The 16,874-nt window shown below is 37.5% G+C and overlaps 1 protein-coding gene across 14 annotated transcripts in view; it reads left to right on the forward strand.

Moving 5' to 3' along the window:
• PKP4 (plakophilin 4) overlaps nucleotides 1–16,874 on the forward strand; it is a 227,964-nt gene that overhangs the window by 162,897 nt on the left and 48,193 nt on the right. For 10 of the 14 annotated variants that reach the window (XM_032286454.1, XM_032286463.1, XM_032286466.1 and 7 more), the window contains 4 exons: nucleotides 4,560–4,691; nucleotides 4,802–4,992; nucleotides 8,455–9,004; nucleotides 14,968–15,156. In XM_032286454.1, the coding sequence (XP_032142345.1) occupies nucleotides 4,560–4,691; nucleotides 4,802–4,992; nucleotides 8,455–9,004; nucleotides 14,968–15,156 (1,062 nt within the window). The remainder of the gene's footprint in view (nucleotides 1–4,559; nucleotides 4,692–4,801; nucleotides 4,993–8,454; nucleotides 9,005–14,967; nucleotides 15,157–16,874) is intronic. The other 4 variants (XM_032286459.1, XM_032286461.1, XM_032286465.1 and 1 more) reach the window with 1 other exon arrangement.

Genomic DNA, 16,874 nt, shown 5'->3' on the forward strand with positions numbered 1-16,874 from the left:
TCTACTCATTTTTTTTCCACAAAATGTTGCCCCTGTAAGTATGACAGTCTAACCTCAACTCACAAGCCAGAGAGTTGGAAGAAACCATCAAGGAGAGTATCATCTGCCTTAACATCGTGTGCTGTTGCCCTCCCAAGAGTCCTAGCAGGACTCACACTACACTATCTTTTATGTAAGGACAAACCCCTAAACACCAGAGCAACTCAAAACAGACACGAACAAGGAGAACCCATCATGAGATTCCAGTGTTCTGGACTGTGAAAGGCTTAGTCACAGGATTGTCTATACTAAAAATCTCCTTACTGATCTCTCAGTTCCTGTTTCCATGGTGATTTTACACACAGTACAGACCTTCCTCATTTCATACAGCAAGACATAGATTAGCAAAGCAGAACCATTTTAATAACTTGAGGTTCATTAGAGAAGCCTTAGACTCTTTTACTAAGCATATCTTCATGCCCACTCTGTATATTTGGGGATGCACATTATAAAAAAGATAAAATAACTCATTTTGTATTCCGTCTTTTACCATGAGTTTAATGAGATGGATAATATACCAGATTTTCATAGTGCTTCAGTGTTATTGTCCCTTACCCACTAGTATTTTTCATACATGCAACCTAACACTTTTTCTAATTACATTTTTTTAAGTATTAGAGCACTCAAATGAAATGCCATAGAAAAGAAGGTCCATGATTCCAATAATTTTGTAGTCTTAGGCACAGATGGAGATTTAATTCTACCTTGAAGCTTGTTCAATTTTTATATTTTTAGACATACATTTTCTTCGAAGATGCTAATTTGATGTTTGAATGTTCCCCATAGTATATTTCTGGTGTCCCAGAAAACATGTTTGTGATTTTTTTTTTTTTTTAAGTAACACATGTTCTTCAGTATACAGATTACAGAAGTAACTTTCACATACTGTTTGCCGTTTTTACTTGTAAAAATGTCTCTTGATTTCTTATTCTGATTATGCTAAACTGTAATAGACCAACTATTTAATTGTAGGATACAGCATTCATCATGAAATGGTTAACTGCACACTATATGCCTCTGTGTTTTCTCTAGTGAATTTGACTATCATTTTTCATTCCATATAGCAGAGGTTTTTAAAATTCATTCATTTTAAAGTAGGATTGTTTAAATAATACATAACTGGTTTGAACCTTACCATACTACAATGAGGAATACTTTATCTGGTAAAATTAGAAGATGTATCTTCAGTTTACCTGAGATGTGATGGCTGTGCATACATAGGTTTATACATGTATATAGATAATTTGTGAATTACAGATTTTCAAAGAAACAATATAGTAGTAAAACTATTTTGAAAACCATTTAAATTTCTTTTCATAAATCAAAGTATTTCAGGATATTTTGATTTCTGCAGCTATTTATTATCATTGGGCTCTACTAAAGAAACAGAAAAATAACTGAACAGCCAAGCATAGTGGCTCCTGTAATCCCAGCACTTTGGGAGGTCAGGGTGGGTAGATCACTTGAGGACAAGAGTTCCAGACCAGCCTGGCCAACATGGTGAAACCCTGTTTCTACTAAAAATACAGAAATTAGGTGGGTGTAGTGGAACACACCTGTAATCCCAATTACTCAGGAGTCTGAGGCACAAGATCACTTGAGCCCAGGAGTTGGACGTTGCAGTGAGCTAAGATCATGCCACTGCACTCCAGCCTGGGTGACAGAGTGAGACTGTCTTAAAAAAAAAAAAAAAAAAGAAAAGAAAAATAACTGAAGATCTTATTTATAATATAGAAGTTGATTGCTTTATAGTTCATTTTAAATAAATCGTTTATTAACTCTTAGTTTTATATTTACTTAAATACAGGTCACAAAACCTAAACTCTGTCCTTTAAACCCAGTTACGTGAATTTTGAAATTGGATTCTGGGTACATGAGAATTTGGTATTTTAGTGTTCTAGTTAGCATCTCAGTGTCCTTTTCTATATTCTGTTTTCTGGGGGATTGCAATAAAAAATGTATGAAACAGATTCAGGTCAAAATATTTAAAAGGTATATGGCTCTTCTATTAATTTTGTAATTATTTTGTATTGTTTGAGATACTAATTTCATGAAGTTTTATTAGGGCAAACAGTATGGAATCACGTATCTCATGATTTGTGCTTTCTCTGTCTAAGGTTATTTATTTTAAATAGCTGCTCATAAAGAAGAGTTTAAATAAGCAAGATTGTCACATGGTTTCTGAGAATGTGTTCCATTGAGTGAAAAGACAGAATTGCTGAGCTATAGTTTTTTAGGGTATATGTTTCCCTTTTCCTGTTTTTTGTTTGTTTGTTTGTTTTTTGTTTTTTAAGCTCTGAATAACTTTTTTTTAAAAGTAGATGGTGGGCATCTTACATAAAATTCTAATGGTTTCGGTTTCCATGGTGAAAAATGTTGAGACCCTGACACTACATGCCTCCTAGTATTCCTAAGTCAAAAGCTTTAATATATTGGTGGCCCAGATTTTACCTTGTATTAAACTAAAGCTGAGAACTATCTGAGCATCTTTTTCATGTCAAGACGGTACATTTTTCCATGTATGTGAAGCCTTGAGGCTTCCACAGTGGTGCTTTTTATCTGTAGTTTGTTGCTAGTTCATGTTTGCTTTCCCAGGGTTCCATTCCTGATGAAACGAAGGTTGACTACTGCATAGCTCTGATTTCAGGCCGGTACCTGTGCAGCTATTCCCAGCTATTCCAATTCCTTAGCATTTTACTTAGCCCTCAGCAAAACTCCTTCAAGAATTACTATATAAGAATGTCTAGAACTCTGGAAACTTAGAATAGAAGATGTACAAGTGAAGCAGATCACTTTCTGGTATTAGCCTGACAGTGACTCAGCTCATGTTTCAACGTGTACCAGAGAAACCATGTACAATCTTTAATCTTTGTTGAAATTCTAAACTTAAGCAATCAGAACTGTCACAGAACTCTACCACATAAAAGCATTCTGTCAAATAATATAGCAGGAGACAGGTCGTTAAAAACCTATCTAAGAATGTCAACTAATCTTTCCAGAGGCTAGGAAACAAAACCTTGGATTGAATCTGACATCAAGTTAAAGGTTAAGAATACAGTGGGATTTCCCACTTCTCCCTAAACCTTGTATTCACCTTCTAAAGCAGCTTAATCAGCAGTCCCTAAAAATTTTACTTTGCTTTGCATAGCCAAACTTTATTGAACACAGTAAGATAAAGCCACAATGCAATGCCAGGCATGAGTGAGCACTCCGTAAAGGGAAGCTGCTGTTGTTACTGGGAATTTGCTCAACAAATATTTACTGAGCACCTACTGAGTGCTCGCCACCATCCTAGACACTGAGGATATAACAATAAACAAACCAGATAAAAGTCTTATTGCCCTCATGGAGCTTATATTGCAGTGGGGAGATATGATTGTAAGTACTGTACAGAAAGGAAAAGCTGGCCTCCTGTGTAAATGGATGCTGCTTAGATGTTCCTTCTATTTAGGAAAATCTTCCTAAGCTCCATTCCCCCAGACACACACGCACACACCCCATATCTTCTTTCATAACTACATTCCTAGGGCTTGGCATGTAATAGGGCCCAGAGGGAGACAGGGAGGGAGGAAGGAGATAGACATTTAAATCCTTAGGATTGTATGTTTAACTCAGAATATGATAAGAACTTAATTAGAATCTTTGAAGTAAGAGTGAAGCAGCATTTCTGAAAAAAAAAAAAGTTTGTTAGTAATATCAGGGTTAAATGTGAGGAAGAAATGGCTTGTATTGAAGTCCATCAGAAAATTGGAAAATATATTTTGCAGATATTAGAAAAAGAAGGACATATGGGTATCAAATTGGGAAGAGGCAGCATGATCTACACCACCTAAATTTACAGGATAGAAAAACAGAAGTTTTAATGGGGTTTTTTTTCCAAGTTCAAGATGGCAAATGGTACATTTAAATAAAAGGAGATAATGAAAGAGATGGGTTTGGCTGGAAGAAACAATGATGAGGTTAGACTTGCCTGTATTCTTTTAAAAGACTAAGAGAATAAAATAAGCAGATGAACAAGAAAGTTTTCATTGTTTACAATTCTAAAACTTTGTATAGTGTTCCTTTGACTGTAGGTGACGTGAACTATAACATAAAATGTGACTCTACCTTCAGAGGTTTCATCACCAAGCTCAATAACGTGAACATTGTATAAGTTTTCATTTGTAATCATTTGGAAGATGGAGGACCCTTTTTAATACTTTGTCTTTATTCTCAGTCTCTTGATTAAGAGAGAAGAAGGTATCTGAGAGGTCAATTTTCCAAGGGGAACAGGATCAGTTTTCAGATTGTGATTTAATATTGAGACTTATTCCAAAAATCTGCATTTATGAAATTCAGCAAAATATATTAATGAAGTATAAGTATATGGAAGATTCATATAGGTAAGAGTCAAATGTGCTATGTAAGGTGAAAATATAGTATATAGCTTATAAGATGCTGTTGACAAATATCTGAACCTCTTTTAGCAAGTTTTTATGTAATATTATTATATTTAGCTGATTAAACTTTTCTTTCTACAGATGTGCCAAATACTGGTGTAAGCAAATCCAGAGCTTCTGACGCTGTCCATTCCAACAACTATCTTATCAGGACAGAGCCAGAACAAGGAACCCTCTATTCACCAGAACAGACATCTCTCCATGAAAGTGAGGGTCTGTTGTGTTATCTTTTAAGTACTGGATTTGTTTTTAAAGATTTTATTATTGAAACTGAGTGTCAGAAGTGTGTATAATAAAGATATTTCCTGGTTTCATTCTTGCAGGATCATTGGGTAACTCAAGAAGTTCAACACAAATGAATTCTTACTCCGACAGTGGATACCAGGAAGCAGGGAGTTTCCACAACAGCCAGAACGTGAGCAAGGTAGACAACAGACAGCAGCATTCATTTATAGGATCAACTAACAACCATGTGGTGAGGAATTCAAGAGCTGAAGGACAAACACTGGTTCAGGTAAGCTAAACGCATCAAGATCTCTGCAAAGAAATACCTTCCGGCCGGGCGTGGTGGTGAGCGCCTGTAATCCCAGCACTTTGGGAGGCCTAGTCGGGCGGATCACCTGAGGCCAGAAATTCAAGACCAGCCTGGCCAACATGGTGAAACCCTGTCTGTACTAGAAATATAAAACATAGCCGGGCGTGGTGGTGAACGCCTGTAATCCCAGCTGCTTGGGAGGCTGAGGGAGGAGAATTGCTTGAACCCAGAAGGTGGAGGTTGCAGTGAGCTGAGATTGTGCCATTGCACTCTGGCCTGGGCAACAGAGTGAGACTCCATCTCAAAAAAAAAGAAAGAAAGAAAGAAAGAAAGACCCTTCTAGTTGAATATCTGTTAAAGTTATTTCTTATTAAAAATCAATATGTACAGTTTGTATAGAGTGGATAAAATAGCAAATTCATTTTATTCTACTTGAGATACAATGTTAAATATGTTTGTTTCTATGAGTTAGCTCCCATTGATGAATTCTGATGACACAGTAAAGTAATTCTCCTGGAAACAAGTTTGGCATGAGGAGAAGAGTCTAAGGGGAATGTAAGAGAGTTGCATGAAATGTTTTGGTCCCTGAGGGGTTATGAGTTCCTAAAAATACTAGGGCTAAAATATGCTATAAAAAGCTCTAGAGGGCAGGGCGCTATTCCCACACCTGCATAAAATGGGATTTGCCCATTCTAACCAAAGATTATTATCGTCATCTCTAGAATTGTTCTCTAACAGTACATTTCTCTCACTAGAATATAGATATTCCTGCTTAAAGAAAGTTCTTGTATAGAAATATATCCATTCTGTTAAGTTAAGGGTTCTCTAACATGATAGCAAAAAATATATATTGCATGTATATTTATAAAACTCTTTAGCTTCTTTCTCATTATGACTGTATTCACATCACCCACCAACATGTGCCAGCATTCAGAGAGGCAATAGGAGTTCTGCATGGTGGTGACCAGTGAGGATAACTATCTGTGCCAGGACCCCAAACCCCAGGGCTTGCTTTGGAGCTGAAAAGTAGCAAGACGATTAAATAAGTTAAGTGGACACTTGCTTCTTCCAATGCAGTACAGGAAGCTCTCCAGGTACAGCAGTGGGTCACAGTGCCCAATGCCCACAGAGAAGCATAATACGACTTTGAAACTTTCACTCAGCAATTCAGGAGAAATTTCAAAGTCATTTAAAACACGTTTATATTAAACACAAATATAGCCCCTGAATTTTTCAAGCTGAAATGGGAAATCTTGTGCGTGTGACAAGCAACTTCAGGCTGTACCCCCAGTCCTCACATTATACATTTACTCCTTTGCTGTCAGGGATGCTTTGGTGGAAAAGTTTGAGAAGCGCTGGACTAAATGCTTATAGGAGTTCATCTGCTTAGGTGAATTTCTGTGTCACCAGGTCTGAAATTACACTTTTCAACAGCAGTTACCTTATATCTATACAAATTTTATTGCCCTTAATAGTTATCATGTAAATGCTTTTTTCTTTAACTTACGAGTAAGTTAATTTTGTCACTACAGCTAAATAATTGTTTGCAGCGGAGTGTCTGAGACTTAATTTGCATGTAGTCTAGGCAACACATTTTCTAGTTGTCTGGATCAACTATCACTTCATTTTGGTAGTTGCAAGTCATGGGATTTTCTTTGCATTTTTTTAGCACTATTACCGCCCAATCATGCTGGTTTTTTTTGTTTGTTTGTTTGTTTTGTTTTGTTTTGTTTTTAATCAGTAGAGACAAGGTCTCACTCTGTTACCCAGGCTGGAGTGCAGTATGGCACAATCATAGCTCAATATAGCCTCAATCCCCTGGGCTCAGGTGATCTTCCTGACTCAGCCTCCTGGAGTAGCTAAGACTGCAGGCACATACCACCATGCCCAGCTAATTTTTTTGCTTGTGTGTTTTCTGTAGAGGCTGAGCCTCACCATGTTGCCCAGGCTGGTGTCAACCTCCTGGTCTCAAGCAAAAATTCCTCCGTCCTCAGCCTCCCAAAGTGTTGGGATTATAGGTATCAGCTACCACACACACCCAGCCGCAACCATGCATGTTGACTTTCTAGCTATCTACTAATTTTTAAACCCCATCTTTTTTTCCTTGTTGTTGCTTTACCATCCTCTTTCCTCCCCATGCCTTCTCCACTGCTATTACCTTCCCAAAACTGTTGAACTTGAGCACACAGTGAGATCTCACAGCAAGTATGTCAGCCAGCCCAGTTGCATGTGACACCTGGAGGCAAAGCACACACCCTCGTATGAGCCCTAAGGGTATACAGAGCCCTTATCTGATCCCTGCTTCCTTCCTTACCTCCCCAACTAAAAGTGGATGTGGGTTGATTACAGCTAGACTCTAGCAGTCACTGAGGAGGTAACAGAGCAGCCTGGTCCTGGGCGTCTAATCTGAAGCCCTGTGTCTGTTTTCATTTCCCAGTCAGCTTTCGTTTTTCCCATGCCTGTTCCATTTGGGCCCCTTCTCCAGTCCAGCCATTCCTTTTTATTGTTGCACAGCATCAAGAACAGTGTCCAGCACCTGCTGTAATTGCAGGAATCAACAGATTCATAGGAGGATCAGCCATGGCAGCAATGTTCATTTTCTCTCCTCGTCTTTTCCAGCTGGGTAGGCCAAGAATCCAACAGAGGCTTTGAGCATTCCTCCTGCTGGAATAGATTTTGGGGTGCCTCTTTTTGCATCTCTTAAAATCCAACTAAAGCTAAGAACTCATAGATCAGAAGGGGTAAAAAGAAATGGCTAAAGTCAGGAGAAGCTAAGCTTGATCTAAAGGAATCAACAAATTTGCCTAGAGCACCTGTGTAGCCAAGCTATTCCCTGAAGTAAATTCATAGTGGAGAGCGCCAGACCCACGCTTGATCCAAATGTTCATTCATTCTACATTGAAAGAACATGTTCCTTTTGTTAATGGGACCAACCCATACAGAAAAACAATGATAAATATTCTACTAAGCTACATTTGGACTGATATACTCAAATTATATTTAAATTTTTGTTTTACGTGAATGCATTGCTTTGGCCAAACTTTGCTTCACAGGGAATGAAGTACGTTGTTCCAGTGCCCCTTCACGCTCATGAATTACATGTAGCATTTAGAATAAAACATTTTATGTACTGTGAAAAACACATAGGCAAGAGTGAAAAATGTAAAGATAAAAAAGGAGTATTAAGTGTCTTCAGATCTGTTTTTACGGGTTGATTTTAGCATTTGGTTTAAACCACCAAATAAAAAATATGTAGAACAAGCAAAGCACCATGAGGAAAAGTTAATGTCTGACTCAAAGCATAAAAGGGAAAAGAAACTCAGACACCTAAAATAAATAGCAGATTCACATTCTGTAGTGAGCTGTGTGTATTTCTTTTGTAATGGCAATGAACACAAAACCCTGGATAAACCCATTCTCTTTTTTCCCCCCTTTCATCAGCCATCAGTAGCCAATCGGGCCATGAGAAGAGTTAGTTCAGTTCCATCTAGAGCACAGTCTCCTTCTTATGTTATCAGCACAGGCGTGTCTCCTTCAAGGGGGTCACTGAGAACTTCTCTGGGTAGTGGATTTGGCTCTCCGTCAGTGACTGACCCCCGACCTCTGAACCCCAGTGCATATTCCTCCACCACATTACCTGCTCCGCGGGCAGCCTCTCCGTACTCACAGAGACCCGCCTCCCCAACAGCTATACGGCGGATTGGGTCAGTCACCTCCAGGCAGACCTCCAATCCCAACGGACCAACCCCTCAGTACCAAACCACCACCAGAGTGGGGTCCCCACTGACCCTGACGGATGCACAGACTCGAGTAGCTTCCCCATCCCAAGGCCAGGTGGGGTCGTCATCCCCCAAACGCTCAGGGATGACCGCCGTACCACAGCATCTGGGACCTTCACTGCAAAGGACTGTTCATGACATGGAGCAATTCGGACAGCAGCAATATGACATTTATGAGAGGATGGTTCCACCCAGGCCAGACAGCCTGACAGGTACGTACAAGGTAACAGTGCTACATAAAACCCAGTGAGGAAATCTTCCATGTAACTAAAGCTGAAACAGACAATGAAAAAGTGGAAAAGGCTCGTTCATGTTTTTAATCTCAGAATTTACACTATAAACTTAAGGTTAACTTGTCTTTCAGGCTCTGTAATTCTTAGTATGTGAAATTACATTCATTTATATCAATAGACTCCTTTTGCAATGGATTACTCTTTTGTAATATTTTCCGCCTCAAAATATTAGGGTTTAAAATGTGTTTTTTTTTTTTTTTTTTTTTTGCGTTTCAGAAGTATTAGTTGGAATGCTAAGCTGTTGACCAATTTTTTTTTAATGAACTATTTTTTACCAGCCAGGCCTACCCCTAAACATACCCTAAAGTTACATTAAAAGGGGGTATCAGAATATGTGTTTAAATGTTTAAATGTTTTCTTAAGAAATACTTTGGTAATGTAGACTAGAATATGAATTTTATCCCCTACTTGATTTTGGCATTTTAATGGAAAATTTTGGCACAAAGTCCTTATAAATTACCTTTACACACCACTCCGATTAAAGCAGAAAGACTGGGTCCCTGATACAGCTGTTCCAACTTCAGGGTTTTTCTTGGAGGATTTCCCACATGATGGAAAGATTTGGTTCTTTTAAATAAAATGCAATGTAACTTTAGTGTTTTAAATTATATTTTTAAAGTAACATATACAAAATGGTAAAAATTTAAACTGTGCAAGAAAATATGAAATAAGTGAATGTCTCAAGTGCCTCTTTTCCCCTCACCCAGTCTCATCACAGTTGTTATGACTTCCAGAACGTTCTTTGCATTCACAGATTTACACAATCCATGCAAATCTGCACACACATTATGTTTTCTTTTCTACTGAGAGAATTCTATCATACATATCTTCTATACTTTGTTCTTTTCACTTACTATGTCCAAGAGCTCTACCTCATTCGTAATAGATTCATGGGACTCATTTTTTGTAGATAATGTCATAATTTATTTGTCATTTTCCTTTTAATGGACATTTAGGTTGTTTGTTATGTTTAGCTGTTAGAGATGATGTAGTCTACATTTTTCTTCCTGCGTGTTTCACATAAGTACTAGGGTAACTGGGATCCAGTAGAATTGCTGCATCAGAATATGTGTTTATTTTTACTTTGAGAGGTATTACTTAGAATTGCCTTCTAAGAAAGCTACACACGGATTTATATTTCTGCCAGTAGTTTGAATGCCAGTTTCTCTAGACCTTGTCTACACTGCACTAGTGCTGCATATTCCAAGTTTTTCATCTTTGCCAGTCTGATGGGTAAAAAGCTGTAACTCATTGTTTTAAAGGGCTTTTATTGAGTTATGACTGAGGTTGGAGATTTCCTATGTTTATCAACTGCTTTATTTCATTTTGTTAAACTATAAATTCAAGTCTTTGGCTATTTTCATAATTTGTGAAAGCTTTTTTTTGTTGTTACTAGCAATAGCACTTCGTAATATGCTTCTCAAGTATTTTTTCCATTTTGTCACTTGTCTTTTTATTTCATTTTGGGGATTTTTTAATTTACAAAGCTGTTTAACATTTTTATATAGTAAAATTAGTATCTTTTTTATGGCTTCTAGAAAAGTTTAAGCCTTCTTGAGATTTTTCTGATTGAACAATTTTGTCTGGAGAATTTGTATCAAACTTGATTTTTGAACTCAAATAAATTCTTAATGGAGAAACCACCTCTTTCATTCACCTATCCAGGAAGTGTGCTTGGCATAGACGTTTTCTGGAATGCCGCTGAAACATATGCAGCAAAATGATGTAGGAATTATTTATGAAATTCTACCTCCCAAGGAAACCTTAGAAAATAAATAGTTCTGAGGACTTCCATATTCCCCGTGTGTGTATAGAACAGCTATGCAGAAATCTCTGCTTGTAAGAGAGTAAGGATTAGACAAAAGGAAGGAAGCCAGCACATAAATTATTGTCTCCACATTTAACCCTAAGAGGACTCATTTCCTCTGGTTTAAACAGAATGTTTCTCTGACAATGCAGGTAAAATTAGACTTTATATTTTGGATGGGGGGCAAGTATATATAATGTCTATTTATCAGACCTAGCCCCTAAGTGATTTTTTTTCTAGAAATACTGCAGTGTTCTCAAGAAGCAAAGTGTTCTTGATTTCAAAGGACTAATATCCCGCTAATTGATAAGCCTAAAGCAATGTTTTGTACCAGATTCAGGGACTTGGATATTTGGTCATTATAATTTAAATGATGACACAAACTTACTTTCTAATACAGGAAAATATATATGTCCTAAAATGCTCATTTCAGAATAATCATAGCATGTCAAGAAAACTTTTGAGGAGATAAAGAATTGATCTTTGAAAGATAAATTTATGTTTATTTCTAATGCCATAAATATAAAGGTTTTGAATCACATGGAATCACTATCATAGTAGCTAAACTAATATGTGTTTGTGGAATTGCAAATAGAAAGTATTGGTTGGATAAATAATACAGTGGCATGTCAGTGTTTTCCATTATTTGGAAGGAGAAGTAATGTTATTAAAAGTTAATCTGTGGAAATACTTTCGAAAAAATTATTTCAAATAATTATAGAACATAATTATTTGAATTCCAGTTTCAATAATAGTAAGTTACAGTGAGCTTTCTACACATATTCTGCCTAATCTACAGAGGCTATTTACTATAATTTTTTAAAATGCTAATCTGTAGGATTATATCCACATGTTTTTAAACTTGGGTAAACAAAAATAGTAGTAGGCATTATTATGTTACTCAGAAGGGAAAGTGCTACATCTCACTACAGTTCTAAGTCTTTTATTTCCCGTTATAGCCTATCACATAATAGTAATTTCAATTTACTAATGATCCCTTAACAAGTGAATATCTGCTAGTTACTTTTTATAGTTCTAAATGGCAAAGAGCTCATTTTGTTACCTTTCTCATGAAATCATAGTCAGTGTTTACAAAACCTTTCAGACTGCATGTATTCCAGTGAAGAATCTAGCCAGATACTTACAGAATGCAAATATATAGCATTGTAATCATGATGCAGAATGCTTTGTCTTATTTCACATCCCCTTGTGGTAGTGGAGGCACGGGGACTCAACAAACATCAGAAGCATCCAGTTCTCGGCTTGGCTCTGTCGAAGTTTAAATAATCCTCAGTGTCTTGCACTGAGTCAAGAGTGTCTGTGGCTCTAGTGGGTGTTACAACAGCACCTCATATTGATAAGATTATCAAGGACTAGGTACATTCACCTATCTGCTTCATGTTGCTGTTAACAAAAACTGCACTTTTGTCTAAGATACTCATGGGCTCTATAAAGAAATAGAGTTTAGACTGTGCTAAAACAAATAGTAGTAATAATAATATTGAGAAATTGGCCAGTGACTAAAAAGCTGAAATCTTCACAAGGGAATTTTGCAATAGCAATCATAGTATCATCTTTAGGGTTGGTTTCCATGGACCCCTTCTTGGTGGGCTTACCTTCCTCTGTAACCTGATGTTTGTGGAGGACTCTGTGGAGTTCAGACTTTTTCACATCACATGCCATTGCTCCATGAGGGATAGCTGTGTCCAGTGTTGGGTGTATAATGACAGAGCACTGACCTGTGGTTTCCTCTAAGCTTTGCAAGGAAGTAGCTCTCCAATGGGGCCGAATCACATTTCCTTTTGGACTCACTTTTCTCAGTTTTGAAATGAGATTTGGCTGGATAATTTCCCAGTTATAGCATTGCATAAACCTGTGGTCTTTGTTATAGCAAGAGGGGAGCAAGTAGCTAAAACTCACGTTGATTCGTTTAGTTTCTTTCCATGTCACATTGCTGTCCACAGGAGGTAATACTCACTTCAGAAGCTTTATGCATGCATTAACTTTCTTGCCACTCCTCACTAAGCAACCTATAATTAGTGCTCATATTCAGGCCCATTTGCTTTTTTTTTTTTTTTTTTTTTTTTTGAGATGGCGTCCCCTGTCACTCATGCTGGAGTTCAGTGGCATGATCTCGGCTCACTGCAACCTCTGCCTCCCAGATTCAAGCAATTCTCTGCCTCAGCCTCCCAAGTAGCTGGGATTACAGGCACCTGCCACCACACACAGCTAATTTTTGTATTTTTAGTAGAGACAGGATTTCACCATGTTGGCCAGGCTGGTCTTGAACTCCTGACCTTGTGATCCACCCTCCTCAGCCTCTCAAAGTGCTGGGATTACTGGCGTGAGCCACTGTGCCAGGCCAATCTTATCTTTTTGTAATTACTTACTTTGTTAATGATTTGCCATTATTTTTAAAGCAAATATATGCTAACTTCTGCTATGTTTGTGCTTTCTCTTATATTTGGGATGTACCCCTTAGTTGGTATTTCTACAGTGACAGACTTTACTTACCAATGATGCAAATCACAAACTTCTGTGCATCATAATATAGAAAATATTCATTCCATCTTTTTAAGAAAATGAAATATTTGGGTTTGTGGTATATATTTTTATCGAGTCCCATGTGTAAACATTAGTTATTAGCAGTTTGAATCAAAATATTTAAAACGATTTAATGTTCATGTACTACTAACTTTGTATTTTTTCTTTATACTAGAAAGAAAGTAAACGAGAATCTGGTATGTGAGTTCTTATAAAAACAACAGTTTTTGGGTTTGATTTTTTTTTAAAAAAAGAAAAACAATGATAAATAGGAAAATAGTATTTTATAGTACTTAACATTAATTCTGATAATACAAAACTTATAGCATAAAATTTCTCGTGTTTTTCTGTAAAAATTATATGTGAGTTAATAAACATTTCAAAACAGCTTTTTTTCCTTTTTTTCTTTTCTTTTTTTTTTTTTGAGAGACTGAGTTTCACTCTTGTTGCCCAGGCTGGAGTACAGTGGTGCAATCTTGGCTCACCGCAACCTCCATCTCCCAGGTTCAAGCGAATCTCCTACCTCAGCCTCCCAAGTAGCTGGGATTACAGGCATGTGCCACCATGCCCGGCTAATTTTGTATTTTTCGGAGAAACAGGGTTTCTCCATGTCTCAAACTCCCAACCTCAAGTGATCCGCCCACCTCGGCCTCCCAAAGTGCTGGAATTACAGGCATGAGCCACCACCCCAGGCCCAAAACAGCTTTTAAATATCAGCCTTTACCAAGTACATTATGTAGGCATTATCTTAGATGTTGGAATTTAAAGAGGTGCTAGATAGTGGACCTTGTGCCCAGAGAGAAGCTGATTGTCCACTAAATGAGACTGGTAGGTCTGCAGGGCAGGAAGAGAGCAGCATGAACCACTGCTTGTATAAGACTTTTAAAGTGAAGTGATATAATAATAGGTCATTCTGTTTGGTCTCCATCATAAAGTAGCTTATTGGAGGATGAATCTCAGCATATCAAATCAATTAACTTTTTAATTTTCTTACAAGACCTACTTTTATCTTCCTGACAAGAGAAAGTTTTATTTAAAAAATATATATGAAGTCCTTTTCACTTGTGGCATTTCTCTTTGGTAAAATTTACTAGTTTTAGTGTTTAGACTTAACACTTAGTCCTATTGGTTAGGATTTTTTTTAGTATGTATCTATGTATATATGTATTTATGTATTTATTTTGAGACAAGATCTCACCTGGTCACCCAGGCTGGAGAGCAGTGGCATGATCTTGGTCCACGGCAGCCTCGACATTCTGGGTTCAAGCAATCTTCCAGCTCAGCCTCCCAAGTAGCTGGGATCACAGACATACACCACCACACCCAACTAATTTTTTGAAATTATTTTTTGTAGAGATGGGGGTCTCACTCTGTTGCCCAGAGTGCTCTCACATTCCTGAGCTCAAACCGTTCTCCCACCTCTGCCTTTCAAAATGCTGGGTTTAAGGGGTTAGGATTTTCATTAGAGTTTATGTTTTTAACCTCAATGTGATCATCTCGGTTCTTAATGATGTGATTTTCATCCCTCTAGGCTTACGGAGTTCCTATGCTAGTCAGCACAGTCAGCTGGGGCAAGACCTTCGTTCCGCTGTGTCTCCCGACTTGCACATTACTCCTATATATGAGGGGAGGACCTATTACAGCCCAGTGTACCGCAGCCCAAACCACGGAACTGTGGAACTCCAAGGATCGCAGACGGCGTTGTATCGCACAGGCTCAGGTGGGCATTAGCTCTGTTTACTGATTTCCCGAATTCTCAGGCTCCGTAGTAGAAGCACTTTATTGAGGTTGGGTTCCCTGTTAGAAGGAAATCATGTTGCCCATTTGGTTGTCAGGTAAGCAGCTGTGACAGCAGATCAATAAGCAATAAAACAGGTTCATTTAGTACCTATTTACAGGTGATATATTTTTACCTTAGTACAATCTAATCAATGAACATAGTGATTATACTGTTAGTTCAGGAATAAGTTTGTAAAACTGTAAATCTGACTCTCCTCAGGTTAGCTGCATATTCAATATCAAAAGGAAAGCCCTGTTGGAATATTTCTTTGTAATTTTTTTGCCGAACAAGTTTTTGGAGAAAATCCATACATGAGTTACTTGGCTGTCTTTGATTTAGCAAGCATGAAGCCCAAGTATATTTGGCATTACTCCTTTTTAAATGTTGGATTTTCTCTGAATAGTTAAATGTAGAATGTGAAATAGATACCCCTTGCAATGGACTCAAACCAAGTCAGGATTCAATAGCGACATTTTATAAAAGCAGGGGGCTGGAGCATCACACCCTTGTACTGCCAGTCCTCATGTTTATGCCACACCATCAAGGCTGGTAGAGTGGAAGCTGCAGCCCATGGTGCTGTGAGCTGCCAGGTCGTGCTGCAGGGCTGGCTCATGCAGTCTCAAGACTGCTTTTTTTTTTTTCTTTTAAGAAATATCACAGATTTATTAACATGCTTACAAATGAACCCTAGGTAGCAATAATAACCCCTCAAAGGCACAACTCTAGGAGACATACCTACCAGAACAGCAGATTGGGAAGACTGTATTTGAATTGGTTCTTTGCAGGAAATGGACAGTTTGAACCACTGAGGGATTTACCTTTGAATAAAATGTACCAATTTGTAATGGATGTTAATAAAGAAATATTTCACTTTTTCTTATGACTGTAAATTGAGGAATTCCTTTAATAGGACTAATAAATAGATATTTAATATGATTTTAATTGCAGGAAAATATGTATACAGTTACTGGAGAGATACCCACTGCAATAATTAGGAAAGTCATGTTAAATACAGTGTACAGTATCTTTATAATAGCATTATATAATAATTTAGGGGAGTAGCTATAGAATAATTTGACATATCAGTCTTTTTTCTCTCTTGTGAAGTAGATTTTCCAGTGTTACTACAATCCACAGGTCTAGAAACAAAATGCGTGGTAGTCTCTCTTTATCCATAGGGAATACATTCCAAGACTATCAGTGGTTGCCTGAAATGGCTGATACTCCTGAACCCTGTATATACTGTGTACTTTCCTATACATTCATTCATGTGATAAAGTTTAATTTATAAATCAGGCACAGTAAGAGATTAACAACAGTAACAAGTAATGAAATAGAACAATTAAGTAAAACAAGGATTGCTGCAGTGCTAAGACAGTTGATCTAATAGTCAAGACAGCTGCTAAATGACTAGCATGCTAGTAGCATCTGTAGCATGGGTACACTGGACAAAGATTATTCACATCCCAGTGGGATCACAGCTGAATGGCACAAGATTTCATCATATTACACAGAATGGCATGCAATTTAAAACTTATGAATTACTTAATTCTGGAATTTTCCATTTGATATTTTTGGATAACAGTTGACCACGGATACCTGAAACCATGGAAGGTAAAGCCAAAAGATTAGGACAGACTCCTGTAGAACAAAATAAG

The sequence above is a fragment of the Sapajus apella genome, unplaced genomic scaffold, assembly GCF_009761245.1.
Source record: "Sapajus apella isolate SASKATOON/1434 unplaced genomic scaffold, GSC_monkey_1.0 scaffold18, whole genome shotgun sequence".
Lineage (NCBI taxonomy): Eukaryota > Metazoa > Chordata > Mammalia > Primates > Cebidae > Sapajus > Sapajus apella.